Raw genomic sequence first — 18,357 nt, 5'->3', positions numbered from 1 at the left:
GGAAAAGAAAAATATGTGTCCTGTCTAAGAACTAAAGAATGAAAGCTCTCCTCACAAGCCTCAGCATAAGACTATCACACGCTTGTCCTTTTGTTTGAGGCCTTATTATGCCAAAAACAAAACGAATTAAGGGAGATTAACTGAGCTATAACCGTATAAAAATATAAGGAACATCAGGTGACCTTCTGGCATGAATAAGTTATAAAATTCACATGACCTAAATTGCACCCGTTATAAAATCTCTCCAGCTGTATAACTTTTGACAATATATATTCCTCCCTCTGTTTTCCCACAATCTACTGCACAGATTATGAAATAAATTTTCATATCTCAGCCATAGTCAAATTTGGTCAGTCAAAAAATATATCAGGACATGAGGGACAAAAACAAGCACAGGTCAGTAAGTTATTCAAATATTTAAGTCAACTGTAGTGTCAATTGCAATGACAAATCAGTGGTGGTTTTATTAATTTAGTATATGACTAAAAAGCAATAAGACAGCAATGAGACTAATGGACAATTGAGGCTTTTGCGTCTTAACATTTTTCATCAAATTCTTCCAAAAGACCAAATAATTTCAGCAGTGCAATCCACGTTAATTTCATAGCTCTTTATTCTTACTGTACGAAAACAGTTGTCTCATTTGTAATTATTTTATTTTCAATGGAAAAATCTTTTGAGACAAAGTTCCTAAATTGAAACATGACCTGCGAGTCACCTGAATAATGAAAGAGCAAACTTTGAGCCATATATTTTAACATAGGCAACACCAAATTACACCACTGTAAATCACTTGCTGTCAGTTTTATAGAAATGTTTGAATCAACGAATGTCTATTCAGTTCACTTACTTTTCTATTGACTTGTCATATCACAATTAATATAAGCATTTTAATTGTGATATGACATATTTAGTTTTAGGGACGCCTGCCTTTACATGCACATGAACTTTAATGACATCCCATCCTATCTTAATCCGTAGGGTTTAATATGGAGTTTTCCCACCCTTTGCAGCTATAACAGCTTCAACTCTTCTGGGAAGGCTTTCCACAAGGTTTAGGAGTGTGTTTAAGGGAATTTTTGACCATTCTTCTAGAAGCATATTTGTGAGGTCAGGCACTGATGTTGGACGAGAAGGCCTGGCTTGCAGTCTCCACTCTAATTCATCCCAATGGTGTTCTATCGGGTTGAGGTCAGGACTCTATGCAGGCCAGTCAGAAGCTAGTTATTTTAGTTTATAAAGTTTTAAATATGGATATTTTACCAATGCATCGCTTCGCTTCAGAAGGCCTTTATTAACCCCCGGAGCTGTGTGGACTACTTTTATGATGGATAGATGCACTTTTATGGACTTCAAAACAGAAATAGCCATTCACTGCTATTATATAGCTTGGAAGAACTAGGACTCTGATTGTATTTGTCTGAAAGAAGAATGTCATATACACCTAGGATGACTTGAGGGTGATTAAATCATGGGCTAATTTTCATTTTTGGGTGAACTATCCCTTTAAGCATTCCTTTCACTGGAACTAAGGGGCCAAGCCCAACCTCTGAAAAACAACCCCACACCATAATCCCCCTTCCCCCAAACTTTACATTTGGCAAAAATGCAGTCAGGCAAGTACCGTTCTTTGTCAGCGATACTGACAAAATAGCTGGATCGGGGATCGGAAAAATGAACAGATCCACAAGCCGATCCAGGTGTTTTTTTTCCGTCGCAGCAGAACCTACGTCATTCGTCAGCTTCACGTGTGTCGCATGCTAGAAGCAACATGGAGCGAGCCAGAGAGTCGGTGTGGAGGAGATATTTCACGCTTGCCACGCCAACTAGTTCGTCGGCTGTTTGCAATGTCTGCAAAGTAACTTAAATGTTTCGAGGGGAGGTGGTATTACTGCAAAGTCAGGGTCTTTCCTGCATTGAACATTTTTTGATGGCCGCCAAAGCCTAATTTGACGAGTTATTGTATGTGGAATAGATGCTGCGCTTGTGACTGAGAGAGACCGACCAGAGAGCTCCTCCCCCGCGCGCGCTCTCTGGGTCTTCAAAATAATCAGCGTTAGCTCTCTCATATTTCACATATTAATCCAATTCCAAATCTAAAGGTCGGAAGACCGAAACCATGTTGCACGTGACACATTCGGACAATTTTGTCCTTGAATTACCGCTGGGTGTGCATTGCGCTCAAAAAATGTTGACTCTTCTCTGACCAGCTGACATAAAGCATACTTTCAATAAACGGGAGACAAATTATATCCAGTTATGAAGTGTTTTCTGTGTGTTGACATCTTTCGCGATGTTCTAACAGACGGGATTCGCACACAACGCGTCTGCTAATGTCCGATTCGCGACCTAATGACTCCTTTGAACCGAATCATTTTAACGACTGGTTAGAACAACTGATCTGTCCAACACTGAACTCATGAATCAGTTTATTAATTTACTCAGAACGCATCTGAAATGAGAACACAAGTGTGCTTACCCAATTAAGCAAGAGTGGGTAGTAAGAATTATTTTTAATTATCAACAGTATTTCAGCTTATTTTTGTTGACAATGTGTAGTAAAATAAATAGGCCTAGCCTACAATCATTTAGACAGGAGTGAGGTGAAACCAGAACAAAGTTGTTATTAGCTAGCTGATCATTTTTATTAAATTGCATATGGTAGAAAATTAGACTATTTGTTAATTTGTAATGCTACTTTTTAATATTGATATGATTATATACCAAAACAATTATCTGTAGTGTAAAAAATGTTTGGTAACTGTCAGATTACTATTGTATGTTTGACCAATACACTGTTTTTTGTTTCCACTGCTACATTTTATTTATTTAAAGAAGTTTGATTACATTCTATTTTAGATTTGAATGCACAATTGTTTTTTAAATAAATAAGAATTCAACACTTTACATACATCTGTTATTTTGTCTTAGTTATGTTTAGTTAGTAAAGTCTGGTGCCTTTAGGCCACCAAGGTATAAGGTGGAAGATATACAGTTTATTATTAATTCAACAATAGTATCGGATCGGTATCGGGTATCGACAGATACACAAAGCCCAGGCATCGGGATCGGTATCGGGACTGAAAAAGTCGGATCGGTGCACCCCTAGTATATATTGGTACTCCAAAGAATACCATGTATTACCATAATACATGTTCAAAAACCAACAACAGCGCATAGCACTGCACTTGCAGGTCATTCTATTCAAAACACATACTGTAATAGGAATGGCATCCATGCTGTGATTCCATCAGCCTCCAAGAGAGTTAAGAAACCACTCAGCTTCCGCACACACTGAGCACAGACATCAGTGCACATGCACCCATATTCACATGCTCAGTTACACATGAATATACACATGCGTGCACACAAACAAAAGCTGAACATAGACTGGTGCTGTATAAAATGACATATATGGCCCACTCCACTAATTCTGTTAATAGATGAATACTGCAGCCCACCACAGAGAGATGCGTGTCCTACGGCAGCCAAAATTAAAGGCACAACTCAGCATGACCATAAAAAGAGCAAAGATGAGTTCATATGGGAAATACTCAAACGGAAAGCGAGTGAGAGACGTTCTCTCACAGTGAAGCCTCAGCTTGTACGATTCTGACCCAGCACAAACTGCCATGACCTACTTTTCCTGTCTCTCTCTCTCTCTCTCTCTCTCTGTCTATAACTCTGGTGTAAAATCCATTAGAGGCGGGTCTAACGCTGTGTACAGTACAAGCACCTCTGGCAAACCGTCTCCTGCTCTTTTTTGAATACATGTACTGAACCATAATGCAGGGTTTCATTGTAAAAATCAAACTAAGACGCTGAGTGGAGCTTGCCTTGTTGGTGCAAGTGAGGCTTTATTTAGCTAAAGCTCATTTCTTCTTCCTACCTTAGATTTCCATAATAAGTGCAAGGTAAATGAAAAACTATAAAACAGTGGATACCTGAAATTAAAGACTTACAAAAAAACAGGTGTATTAATAGTCATCAAACACTCTCCGCATGATGGAATAACCTGACCTGTGTGTGTGTGTGGGTGAAGACATCCCACAGGTGACCTAGTGTGTGATGCCAGTAAGGTTATTAATACTGATATCAGAGATGAAACCGCAATGACTAGTAGAAAATGGACTCTTTATTCTCTGACAAATATACCTTTTGTGCAATGTGCAATGTTGTTTACCATGATTGTGAATCCTTTATTACAGATGTAATGCATTTCCTTTTCCGTCGGTTCTTAACAATAATTACTCAAACTAACACTAAAATATATACACAACAGTTCAAAAGTTCGGGGTCAGTAAGATTTTTGTTTAAAGAAATTTATACTTTTATTCAGCAAGAACACTTTACATTGACGAAAAGTTACATTAAAGACATGTATAATATTACAAAAGATTTCTATAATCAAATAAATGCTGTTGTTTCTATTCATTAAAGAATCCTGAAAAATATATAATGGTTTCTAAAACAATATAAAGCAAGTTTTCAACATTGAAAACAAAAAGGTAATGAATACTTAATCTTAAAACAAATTTTGAAACTACACTGTAAAGTAAATGGGAAATCAGTATTAAAATAAAGCTATTTTGAAAGCACAATGAAAACAACAACCTTGCCATGAGGTTCACTGAGCAACACATCACCCCAGCTGCCCTCACTCTTTCCGCTGCTCCCTTTATTCTCCATCCATCTTGTTCTCGTTACTCTGTCCTCATCTCCCCTCTGTTCTGTTTCTCTCGCTGCTCTTATTTCTTTTCTTTCGCTCTCGCCCACACATCTTTCATTCACTCTCTCCACTGAACTCGCCATTTTTCCTTTTTCATCATATATTTTGCTGCAAAGCTTTCAGTTTTCCCTCAACCCAACCTCTCTGTGATATCAGCCTCTCTCGCTATCATTGTCCTTCGATTCACCTCTACCTCACGGCTATGTCCCCCTCCCTCCCTCCCTCTCTGTCCTCGTGTTCCTTTCAGCCTTTAGGGAATTGCAGTTACCGCCATATATCTGACTCTTGAGCAGCACAAGCTTGAGACAAAATAATGCTAGTAGTTCCAGTAAGATAATAATGATAATTTTACATTTTCTGCAGAACATCAGAGTAATGCTTGCAATAGCAGGGTGGTTTTCTGGGTGGTTTCTTACTGGCCAAAGTCAAAAGAGCTCACAACCATGTCTCAGATCCTTCCTTCAAAGTAACTATAGGACATTTTGGCAAAAGACAATTTGGCCACAAAGCAACAAGTCCTTCAGCAAACCAACAGCATACTTCTAGTCAAGTCAATGCACCTTTATTTTTAGTGCTTTATAAAATACAGATTGCTTCAAAGCAGCTTTACAGTGATACACAGGACAATTCTGCAGCAAAGCAACCCTAAAAAAGACAATAGTGGCATTTTTCAACTGAAGTCAGTTCAGAGTTCATAACTGTGTGAAGATCATCAATTATGAAATGAGTTGAACTCAGTTATAAGCAGCTCAACAGAAGACAAGTGTTGCTATTCATTGAGTCAGTTCAACTTCAATGTTGATTCAATTCAGTTTGATAGTGTCATTGTTGCAAAAAAATGTTTTGCCGTTTTTCCACCATTGGGCCAAACCGTTCTCATTGCTTAACCGATCCACCTGTGTCGATCCGGCACAGCCGCTACGGCTATGATTTCATTTTCCACGGTGGGGCTGATAACAGAGTTCATTGGAATGTAATACACATGCATCAGTCGTTGCATTGGTAACGCAAGAGCTTACAGATGATATGAGATGTAAATAGCTGTAAATAGAGTTCCGGGCTGAGAATGGTTTGTAATCGTGCCATGCCGAACCAAGCTCAAGAGGATAAATAACTGGAACCATTCCTTACTATTAGAACCGTTCGGATGACAGGGGAAAAATGGCTAAAGCCGAATCAGCTTTTACAGTATTTCACAATTGCTAAAACACTAAACCCCATTCTCTGAACCCAATGCTCAGTGGCATTGTCCCATTTGTCAAATAAGTCACTTTGTAGGCAAAACCTTAAACAAGTTCAGGTAGTTAAGACACTGTTTGCAAATCTCATCCACTCTTTTTGCAAAACTCTAAACACATTCTTACTCACTAAAACACATTTTGCACTGTGTTGCAAAATGGTACATACATGTGGCAAAAGTTAAACACAACTACAACACAGCTGTCATCATTTACACACAACAACTCAAAATAGTTCACACTTGTTTCTATTGATGTGATCAAATCAGTTGTCTAGAATATAAGCCAGTTCAGAGTACACAGGTGGCTCAGGTACGTTGAGTGTTGATACCACAATGGATGGAAACAATATGAGAGGCAGAGGAGGAAGAGGAGGAAGAGTTTGTGTAAGAGGTGGTGGACGAGGAGGAAGAATACAAGGACAATGAAGAGCAAGAATAGTATTCGGGCAACTGTGATAGACCATGTTCTTGTTCATGGAATGACAATGAGGGAAGCAGGACAAATATTACAACCCAATTTGTCCAGATTCTCTGTGGCCACCATAATCAGGACATTCAGAGAAGAGAACAGGTAAATGTATTGTTTTTCTAATTTGTGCGACTGAAAGTTTACTGTATACATTTGATATAGTACATCAGTTTGTCAATAGAAAAGGGAGTGGGGGAAAAAAGAAAAAGATTTACAATACATTTTACATATGAATGTGATGTCCATTACTATTGTTTCTGTATGTATATATTTGTAAGAGCATTTTTCCCTTTTGTAGAATTGCAAGACTACCAATTGAGGGTGGAAGGACTCTTTTGTTCTCCCAACAGCAAGAGGCTCTCATTGACTTTGATTTTGCAATTGCACAATATTTTGTGATTTAGAGTTGTCTTTGTTCTTTGGCCTTACTTTATTTTTATGATGAAAATACAGAAACGCAATACTGTATTACTTACAGTATGCAATAGATTTGCTGTACTGAGTTGTGAATTATTTACTTTTATTTGTGGCAAAATTACTTTCTATATGCAATTAAAAAAAATTCTCTGTAACTACATGCCCTGAACTCTGTGTTCTCAATTTTTTGATGTAGTGTCTAATGAATGCTGATGAGTGTTTATATATTGACTGGCTGTGTTTATGTTTTGAAAGCATTGTTTGATTTTGAGCACCGATTAAATGGTTTTGAGGCAAGTGTTTGATTTTGCCAGAAGAGTCAGGGGTTTTGGGAATGTAGTTTAAAGACTGTGTTTTGTGTTTAAAGTTTTTAGAATATGGGTGAAGGTTTCAAGAAATGTGTTTTAGCAATTGAGAAATACTGTAAGCAGCTCAGCAGAAAACTTCTCAACAAGTCCTATTTGAGATATTATTCATGCCTGGATCATAATGAGGAGGGCAGCCATACTGCACTGCACCATCAAGCAGCATATTATCTCTGTCCTTTCCCCCTTAGCTCTGGGCAGGGACTATGAGTGTATGTGTACTGTACACATGAATGTGCGTGTCTGAGGAACAAAAAGAGAGAGAGAGAGAGTGAGGAGAGAGAGAGAGAGAGAGAGTATTGGTGTTGTGCATTATTGACAAAACCATGAAGCAGAATGTCAAGGCCTCAGGGTGTGGGGAGAGAGAGGGGGGAGAATGAGAGGGAGAGAGAGGGAGACAAAAAGGCACTGATGTCTTAGAAATTGTTGGGCATCCTTCTGGTCATGTGACTTGATGCCAGTTCATTGGGATTTTCTGACAAGACGCTGTCTGTTCATGAGAGCATGTGTAGCAAAAAAAATATATAAAAAATAAATAAATGTACTATGCCCAGTGCCCACTGGTATTTTTCCTGTCTTAAAGGTCCCATGGCATGGCATTTTTCTATTATTTTATAGTGTTTTCTGAGGTGTACTTATATTATTAGTATGATTTTTACATCATAAAATGTCATAATTTAGAAATAAAAGGCATTTTTTCTATACTGCTGTTTGCCCTGTGGCTGAATGCCCTGCTTCAAGAGGCGTGTCTGCTGTGAGACTTCAGTAAAAACGCCCACTGTTGTGATTGGCTGACATCTTTGCATTTTAAATGAGCGGAGGGGGCGTGGTTTAACGAGGCACGAGCAGGCACGAGTCTGCAGAGAGACGGATGGACCTGTGTTCACTTCTCATCAGTTCTCTCAGCATGTCTCAGTTCAGGATGAACTGTTGTAGTTACTAGCATATACTTCAGGTTATTAGTTTATTTCTAGTCGGAGGGGCTGTCACTCATGTCAGAAAGTTAGTAACTTTTAAAATTATGGATAATGGTAAATTATGGATCAGCGCTGACTCGAGACGCGAACCGTTTAGAACGATTCAGTCCGATTTGGTGAACTGGTTCGGTTCACTAAAAAGAACCGATTCAAAAGAATGATTCGTTCGCGAACTGGACATCACGGAGACGAAGCGATTGCTAACAAAGTTATTTATAGTAACTACTGAGTTATGAGAGCGCTGTCAGTCAGCGCGAGTTTATTGTGTTTGTATCTGAGAGTTCTGAATAAACACGAGTCCCAGTCACACCGAGTCCTCTTCATCATTATTCTACCAACTTTGTAACACATGCAATGTACCATTACAGCGAGATGAACGAGTTAGTAAGTGTTGAGTATAGCATTATTTCTAGATATGTTCCAATCATATGAATAGCGTCATTGACGCGCATTGAGTAACGTTACACAGCGCAAACAAAGACACAACAGCTGTAATCGAATGTAATCCAGTTTATTGTGGGGAAAGCTGGCTAGCCTAGCCGGATACCCTCACGCTTACCCTCCTTCTGCTTAATCTCACGCCGCGTTTGGTGCCTCCGCTGTGGGCCAGATGCAGTACTGGGGGTCGGGGATGTTGGAGGCCGAGCTTCGGCGTGTGTGAAGTTTATCTCTTAAGATGTGACTGCTGATGTTAAACAGAAAAGACTATGTACATTTTAGAACAGATAGACGCGACAAGGACGTACAAAAACACTGACTCACAAGATAGAAAACACTGTTCTGTCGGGAGAGAGAGAAGCCGCTGCGTGTCCACAAATAATAAATAATAAGCTACACATAAGAAATCAATGATCACAGATCAGAAGGAACTGAAGAAAGACTTCTGTTTTCATTTGTACATCCAAACACTGAGAAACTGCCAGTGTTCACTCGTTCACAAGTAACGTTAATGATCTCGAGCGTTTGCATGGGCGTGGCAGATTCTCTGGGCGGAGGAAAGGGAGGAAACCGTTCCTGCTTGGACGTCAAACCAGGAGACTTCAGGATTGGCTCGTCTGGCCTGTCATTTTCTCAAAGGCAGAGAAAGACAGCCAGAACTCGGTTTTACACCGATCAACATTTCTATCCACTTGGGGACAATATTCAGGCTAGGGGAACTCATATTAATGTTGAAATACCTCATAAAATGAAAATTTCATGCCATGGGACCTTTAAAGGGGTACTTCAGCGCTAGGAAGATGATTGTGTATTTAAACTGGGTCATTTATGTAGTAGAAATGTGAAATTATTTTTGAATTTGACAGAAAATGTATTTTTGTCTCATGTGGATGAAAGACAACAACTTCCAGAATGCACTTGCTTCGCTGCCCAACAAGGCCACTCCAAAAGCCACGGCCCCTGGTTATCACTTGCCCATCATGACACCGCCCCCACCGTCATTTTGATTTTCATAGTAATAAAATCATTTTGTTCAGTTAGAGAATAGACACTAAAATTAAAAACTGAAATGGAAGCTTCAGCTTAAGTTCTGCCAGGAAGACTTAATCACTTCGTCACTTATTAACTTCATCTCTATCCAATCACGTCTTCATATTTTCTGTATAAATGTCGTACTTACACATGTTTGAGTTCGCAGATGCCGATGCGACAACAAAGTCATGACACAAGCGCAGCAGGAGTCAGATTTCATTCATCACGAAAGCGAAGAGCTGAGGTAAGCGCAGCAGTCATTCACGACGCGTGTCCAGTCTGGCGCGTTTTCAGATCATGCCTATGGAAGCTTAACTTTCATGGGAATTCATTGAAAAGTTGAAAGACTCACTTTTCTCCGCACCGCTCCGTTATTAATGCCCAAGCCGAGAGGCCATGCGCATTTACAGTCTGTGAGTGAGATCCCTCCCTAGCACCTTCTACTGGCTGTAGTCTCAAGCCTCTGGTCCAAAAGTCCTCCGATGACGCAAAATTACGATATTTGCGTCATCTGAGGATTTTTTTCCAGAAATAAAATGCATTAATTCTCTTGTCTAAGGGGGACATGAGGGGGGAAAGTACGATAAATTCAAATATACTCCCGGGTTTCTACTGATACAAAGCTAAATGCTAATCGCTGAAGTAACCCTTTAAAAAAGGCACTGATTAAACAATAGCAACATTTCGATTAAACTGATATTTGTCAGACATACTGCTCAGTTAACTATTTCTGTTCTAGTCAATGGAGCATCACAATTACTATAGTTTTACAGTTAAATATGAACAAACCCCTAACCCAAAGCATTTAATTTAACTTATACCACAATATATGTGCTACGGACATGAATATACCTCAAATCATGAAGCATACTGCAGAGAGGTGTGCTTTTAACTTTCAAAATGATGTTGGATGGAAAAAAAAATATCAAAATATCATCTTGTACAGCCAGACAGTCAATATCACAAAACAAACACGGACAGGGTGATTAGGATCCTGTACTTGTTGTATACTACCATTCAAAAGTATAAGGGTTAGTCATTTCTTTTAAAGAAATTAATACTTTTATTTAACAAGAAGGCACTAAACTGATCAAAAGTGACAGTAAAGAAATCTATAATGTAAAAAAAAAAAATTCTCAAATAAATGTACTCTTTTGAACTTTCTATTTATCAATGAATTCTGAAAAAAAATGTACCATGATTTAAACAAAAAATATTAAGCAGCACAACTGTTTTCCACATTGATTATAAGAAATGTTTCTAGAGCACCAAATCGGCATTATATTAGAATGATTGTGACATGTGACACTGAAGACTGGAGTAATGATGCGGAAAATTCAGCTTTGCCATCACAGAATCACATTTCAAATATATTGAAATAGAAAACAGTTAAAGTATAATAATATTTCACAATATTACTGTTTTACTGTATTTTTGATTAAATAAATACATGCCTTGGTGAGAATAGACAATTCTTAAAAACACATTTAAAAAATCCTAAAACTTATTTACTGTACTTGTATATTGTATTGCATTTCTATTTAAAGTATTCTGAGTAGCCAAGAGTATGTGCAACTATATGATGAGTGAGTGACGTAATACACTGATATAGGCAACAGACGTTACACAAACAAATGACAAGGCAAGGCAAGCATTAGACTGACTGTATGGATAAATTCAGTTAGAGCTGCTCTTGGATTTTTGTGACTAGACATTATTAGCAGGACTATAGCCTATACTAAATAACATCACACGGGGGGCGGGACACAGTGCCTCCGTCTCCATTAAACAATGGAAAATCCCAGCCAAACTCATCATGATGAGTAAGGCATTAGAAGGAAAGGTGAAGAGGAGTATTTGTATCAGTGTTTCTGTAACTAAGAAAACCAAGAGGAACTATAGCTGTGTAATTCAAATACTCATATCTCAGAGACACTTCTGCTTTTCCTCATACAGCATGAATGTTATTTCAAATGATGGTGTGTGTGTGTGCTTCTGTTTTGTGGATATGGGAGGAACTAATGGAAGATGAGGATCAGGCAAAACTACCTTTCATATTCCTCAGGGATGAATAGGATTACAACACTAAATCCGAGCACATCCGTAAAAGTCTTCTATCCTGTTTCCATGGAAATCCCTTTAAGAAATACAAGATCAAAGCGGAATAATCCTCATGGTCATCGTTTTACTTACTTTACAATCATGAATCTTTCATTTTGACAGTGACTTTGATGTCTGTGTGTATCAGCAGTAAAATTTGAAATTCATCATGACCAAGCTAAAATCCACAAATTAAATCCAATAGATAAAAATGACTGTCCAGAGATCAGTGCTTGGATTACACCATGTATTCATATTTCACATGGACAGCCATCAAACTGAATCTGTATATCATGATGAAAAGCAAAAAAATGTATCACACAGAACTTCCACATTCTCAAATGTCTGAAACAATGAAACAACAAGCTTATTATATTCATATAAGAGGAAGTCTGAATGCACATGTGTGGAAGTGTACTTTACCTAAACAACAGTCATAAGTGGCTGCATGACGTATCTCTCAACTGTGGCAACAAAGTGAACTGTAAATAAATCAAAACAAAGTTTTGTCTGAACTTGCCTGTCAGAGAACAAAGCCTGTGAGAAATCATAGAATTACAAAGGGCAGAATCTCACAGGGCGATATTAAGGAAGACAAGGAGAGAGAGTGTTTGAACAGATTAATTCTGCTGAGTGCTCCAGTATGTCCTGAAGCTTCAGGGTGATGCAATGTTTGGACTTGCTGCCCGTCACTGAATCCACGTTGTCTCGAAGCCAGTTGCTCTGTTCGGCAACATGGTTCATGAGATAAGATGTCTAGCAACTGTGTTAGACAATCCAAGGTCAGCCATAAAAAGGGATGAATCAAACATGTCTTCTCTGCCAGACACCAGATAAATCACTGACTGTATACTTTAATATTAGGCTTACATTCAGTAAAAAATGCTAACAAACTGTTTGGACTGAATTCCTGATGTAACAGCACCTGACGTCCTCTGTTTCTTCACCCTGCCTGAACTTATGCTGACCCTAGCAGTTCATGCTCAGGGAAAAAAGTGCTTACATGCTCACAAAAGCTGAATGTTTCTATGATGGGCAAACACTAGATCAACAACTCAATTTTATATGTAAGCTAAGCATGTTGCACATTGATCTTTGGAATGATATCTGTTGACTGCTTGACAGGTTTAAGTGAGGAAATTAAACGGAGTGAAGAGAGGGACTTTTAGAGGGAAATAACCACCACAGTAACTGGGACAGTCAAATTATTAGTCAAATTAGTGCCTGTGCTTGTGGGAGACTACATTCTCGCCTGTTGTCCCCCCAAATATTTTGATGTCAGCATAATTGGATGAGAGCAGATTATCAAGACTGGCAAACGCACTAGAGTCTTTCTGAAAAACATTTTTCTTTTTTCCCGGTTGTGGCAGAGAAGCTAAATCAAATAACAAGGACATGTTCATCAGTCACTCTGTGCTAATATTCAGCTGTCTTAACTTGTCAAACATCAGGACATTATCTATAGGCGATTATATCACATAAATCCCCTAGTGGGCTTGTGTAATTCTTAATGAGAAATGATCGAGTGACAGAACTTCGTACTGATAGACTCAATAACACAGGCCAGAATCCAATATCCCTGATCCTAAAGAAACAACCTTTCACCCTCAAGAAACACATAAGTGAGATATGCCATGGACGGGTGCAAGGAAAATGTGCAGACTCAGATGTCACACACCAATATGAATGACACTCTCTGACCTTTCATCCTACACACACATAAACACAAAGATACAATTACAATCACAAGACCATTTTGGATGAATATATTCAATAGGTATTCTACAGATTGGGTGAAACATCTTGCTTACATTTTCTCACATAAGGTGTTTTTAAACAATATGGGTCAAATCCATCAGAAAATCATAATTATTACAATTATAAATATTTAAAAACTATATTTCCCTTCAATTAATAAACTGAGATTGTTTCAAACAAATTTTCTGCACTAATTGTGAGGGGTTTGACACATGGTGGTAGTTGTGAAATAAACAATAAAACCTACCAGTGTGACCCTAATTAATTTTTGCAGCGAGTGAATTATTGAAAACAGGAGCTTTTTGCATTTTAAATGTGAAAATATTTAAAAATATATTTCATAAATGTCTATTTCTATTGGTTATAGAGTTATAAGGTAGTCAATCAAATAATGAGAAGATCCAGAAATTTATGTTAAGAACTTTCTAGCGATCATTTCAGAGAGTAAATTTTGCTAATTCTGAATAAAGTTGTCACTGCCATGTTTTGTCTCATGTTTCAAGAATCATTGTTATCCTAATAATTTGTTAACATGTATTCATTACTTCAATGAGCTAATTGTTTCTATCTTAAATTAATACATTGTTTAAATTAATACATTGCTAGCTAACTGTGTGATTTGTATATGTCCTACTAGTTGTATACTAGTAGCCCTGCAATAAATATTTAATTCCTGATCCAGATAAACATACACAGTGTAACACAACTAAACACCAGATAATCCTCTACTTTCCACAACACATCCATTATGTGGTGTGTTTTAAAAATGTAAATACATGCAACAAGTGCTGAATCACTGCCATAACTTTGTAGTCTCTCGCCCCAGAATAATAATAGCCTACTAATAATAATCACCCAACAGTTGCCAATATTAATAACCCATCAGCTGTGATTATTATGAACGAGGGTGTGTATGCTGATGACAGCTGTCAAACTCACCAGCTCGTCCAGGTTGCGCATATCCAGCAGGACTCTCTTCTGCTGCTGCTGCCAGCGGGCCAACAGCTCTGGGTCGGGCTCGCCGATGCTTTCCTTGCGACTGTACGTCCTGCTCGGCCTGCTCGGCGGGCTCTGGCACTCCCCTACAGCCTCCGTCAGGTTCTCCTGGTCCCGGATCTCCTCCTCGATCTCCTCCTCGAGTTGAATCAACATGGGGGCCAGCATGCCGAATTTGGCCCCCCGGCGAGCCACCTCCAGCAGGCACAGCACGAAGTTCTTCTCGTTACACCTCTCCACCAGGTCGTTGGTCTCGAACATGAGCACATCTTTAATCCAGAGCTCCTGCCTGCACCAGCCGATGAAGTTCGACACATTGTCTCTGGCCAAAAACGACCCCGGTATGACGTTCCTCGACTGGAAGCCCACGTCCTTGCTGGGTATCCGCAAAGAAAGCGCCGCATCTGGATAATTCGCCTTGAATTCGTGGGCGGCGCGGTTCACGTTGTTGGCATGTCGGCAGAGCGCGCAGCCGGTCTCCAGACCCTCCATAAAAGTGTCCGCCGTGATGTCCAGGTCGTACAACGTGTTCAGCCATTCAGCCAAATCCTCCTTCATGGCATACAGGTATTCCTCGCTGGATTTGAACGGCCTGATGCTTTTGGAGGCGGCAGACTGAATGTTGCTCTGATCGGCCATATTATGGGAAAATGTGTATCAATCAAGGCACGAAATGACGCACGGCCGTCTCATACAGTAATCCTCCATAAACAGCGTTGGGAATGGCATAACGACGCGCGGTAGGAGCTCCTAAAGCGGGCCGCTTTGACGCGCAGCTCCGCGGTGCAGCTGTGGGATTCCGCGATGGATTCCGGATGTCTGTGAGATACCCGCCTCCAATGACCACATCGCGATTACTCATTCCCCTATGGAAGTCCAGACCGAAACAGAAACATGACAATTAGCACTAAATGACAGCTCGACGACGACATACTATCCCACTCGACGCGCTGTAGTGTGTGTGAGAAGCATGCGCATTGGCTAACAGCGCTCCGCAACGCCTCGTTTATTTATTCGTTCACACCAATTCGGAGGACGCATGGCCGATTGAGGCAGGAAGGCAGCCCTGGTCTACTGGGGCACTTTAATAATAATCTTCGTCAGTTGGAAACGACCGGACCGTCCTATGCGCCGCCTCCTGCACAACGCGCTGAGCTGCAGTCAGTGGCTTATACAATGAGTTATATCTCATTAGAGGATCAACGGTAACTTCATTCCCATGATGCAGCTGCTTTATTTCAATTGCACAAGCCACTAACTAACGGCCAACCCGTTATATTTGCATCTGACATTCGGTTGATATTACCGATCATATTTATTCAAATACGGTTAACGTTACTGTTTTTCCGACAGTCAGTCACACGAAAACAGAAACAAGGATGTTGCTTTATCATTATTTGCATGTTCGTTGATGGGAACAGTGGGCATTCTGTGATTGCTTCATGCCTGTAAACAGTCTATTAGGTTTAATCGGCGCAACATTGACCATGTAACGTAATTTCTGTTTGCACGCGATGCCCACGCGCTTGATTAGAAGCGCAAGTGAAGGCAGGCAATGTAATGATATAATATGCATGCAATCAGACTATGCGTTTTCGTGCCATGAATAGGCTGTAGGCCTACTGATTGGCTGTACACTTTCCCACTTATTTACACTAATAATGCTTAATAATTAAATATACTGACATTAAACACTGATTTGTTGAAATACTATATAATAAATAATATACATTAATTGCCTGTGTTAGCTTAAAGCCTCCGCTACGAAAAATAGTCCATCGATGTTGAAAACAATCGGTCTAGCAACACGACGAACACAGCAACAAATAACATTACAATATTATTTTATATATTTCAAACTGCAATTAAATGACTTTTACCGTGGACTAGCTAGCAAACACATAGCTACAAACTCTTAGCCTCTACTGACTTACTTGTTCATCCGACCACCATTTTCATTTTGTTCCTTTAACACTAGCTTCTATTATGCGCTCAAAAGTTTTATGCTTTCCATATATATTTAAATTAATACTGAAGGCATCCAAGACCATTTTGTCATTGTTGGTAGAGGTGGTAAGCGTTTAAATTCGCAGGACATCATAAACTAACGTTAGCGATTCTAACTTGCGTTACCGCGGAGTAATCTTGTACACGAGCAAGTAGCGCCGGTATGTTGCCAATCAAGCCTTGAAGTTTTTAAAAAAAACTAAATATTTGTGAAATTGTGATGCCACAAATACATGTTTGCCAGTTATAAACTTCATAAACTCATGTAAAGATTGTTGACGTGTGAAATTATTTATCCTTAATTAAAATAAATAAATGAGAAAGACTGAAAGCATTGGCCACTTTATTTGCTCTATTGCTCAAGAACATCCATTTTTTCTTTGATTCATATTCCCAAAAACTCTCATTGCTTTAATCAAGACTGTCAAATTAAATGAATGGCTATCCAACAAGCTCTGTTCTTGTTTGGCCCCAAACCTTTACTTCAGGCTCACTCATACTACTCTGCCAATGGGCTTGGTCATCAGCAAATGAAAGGGACCATTCTGAATAGGCAGACAAAAGACAGACATGAAGACATCATCATGATGTTAATCAGCGTTCATTTGTCTCCTTTAAACAATCAGTTCAATGGCTGTAGGACAACTGAAAGTCTGTCTTCAGAAACTCAACTCCTTAACAACCATAGGTCAGTCACACTAGTGCACATGCTGTGAATGAGAAGGCTAAATAAAGTTTAGAGGAATAGTACTTGAAATAGATGTCTTTATATAATTCTTTATGTGTCTTAATATTTTGTAATGTTAAAGCTAGTGGATCAGAAATAATCCTTATGAGGAAGACTCAAGTGTCCAGCTTCCCTCCCCAGTGTCATCCTATTTTAAGAGTCACTTTTGCTTGGATGCTTTACCGTAGGCTATGTCTTCCAAACAAGCCAACTGCAGATTTAAATCACTCCCACTTTCCTCTAAATATAGCCAACAACCGGCCAACTATTAGACAAGATTAGATTGCTTTTACTTCACACTTCTTCATAACACGATTAGCGTCCGAGAACATAAATGGAAATGTTTTCTTCTTCTTTTGTTTTACTTCCTGCTCTTGTAGTTGACGTCAGGCAGCGTGCTCTTCAATAGCCCAGGCCGGACCACTGCAGTGTGCCATTATTCCAACAGCAGCCGCGCAGCCAAAGGGAGGCCCTTGTTTTGATTTGAAAAGCGCCGGTTGTTTCTTTAAGAGAGTTAGACGAAGGGGAGGACACACAGCAAGAGAAGGAATGAGATCATTCTTCAAAGCCTGGATGAATCAGCTTTTCTGTGAACACATACACAAAACCAGTTCATTCCACTGCTCTGCAGCAATTGAGCATTTGGCTCTCAGCTGTCCATTAAAAAGGTGTCAGTCAGTGCCATTGAAATGAAACACTAGACATTGAAAATTTTATGACTTAGAATTACATTTGCTTAATTCAATTTCGGAGCATAATTGAATTAAGATAGGAACTTAAGATGGATTTTGCAAGAAGCCTCTAAAGCTGGTACAAGCATCCTGTCAGCTCCTGCCAACACTTCAATTAAACAAGAGCAATGTTTCAACACAAGGCTCTTGGTGAACACATGCCAGATGCTTTGGAGATTGAGTAAAATGTTGACAACGGTCCTGAACTTTTTTTTATATATATATAAAAACATTAAAAGCCAGAGCAAAAAACAAACTGTAGCATGTATGTTTGCAAATGTCTTAATGGTAATATTCTGCACTAGAGGGGTTTTGGTTTCCTTGCCACTGTTGCGGCGTGCTCAGTTGAGGACACTAAATTTTTCAACTAA

General features: G+C 39.2%; 1 protein-coding gene across 1 annotated transcript in view; it reads right to left on the bottom strand.

Moving 5' to 3' along the window:
- The window catches only part of gas2l1 (growth arrest-specific 2 like 1), a 35,386-nt gene extending 18,560 nt beyond the window's left edge, over positions 1-16,826 (bottom strand). Inside the window, exon 1 of the mRNA XM_079814821.1 lies at positions 14,465-16,826. Within this exon, the coding sequence (XP_079670947.1) occupies positions 14,465-15,160 (696 nt within the window). The 5' untranslated portion in view covers positions 15,161-16,826. The remainder of the gene's footprint in view (positions 1-14,464) is intronic.
- Positions 16,827-18,357: the final 1,531 nt, after the last annotated feature.

The sequence above is a fragment of the Gobio gobio genome, assembly GCF_949357685.1.
Source record: "Gobio gobio genome assembly, chromosome: 4".
Classification (NCBI taxonomy): Eukaryota; Metazoa; Chordata; class Actinopteri; order Cypriniformes; family Gobionidae; genus Gobio; species Gobio gobio.
The sequence above is the reverse complement of the archived record's forward strand: the minus strand, read 5'-3'. Positions and strand labels throughout refer to the sequence as shown.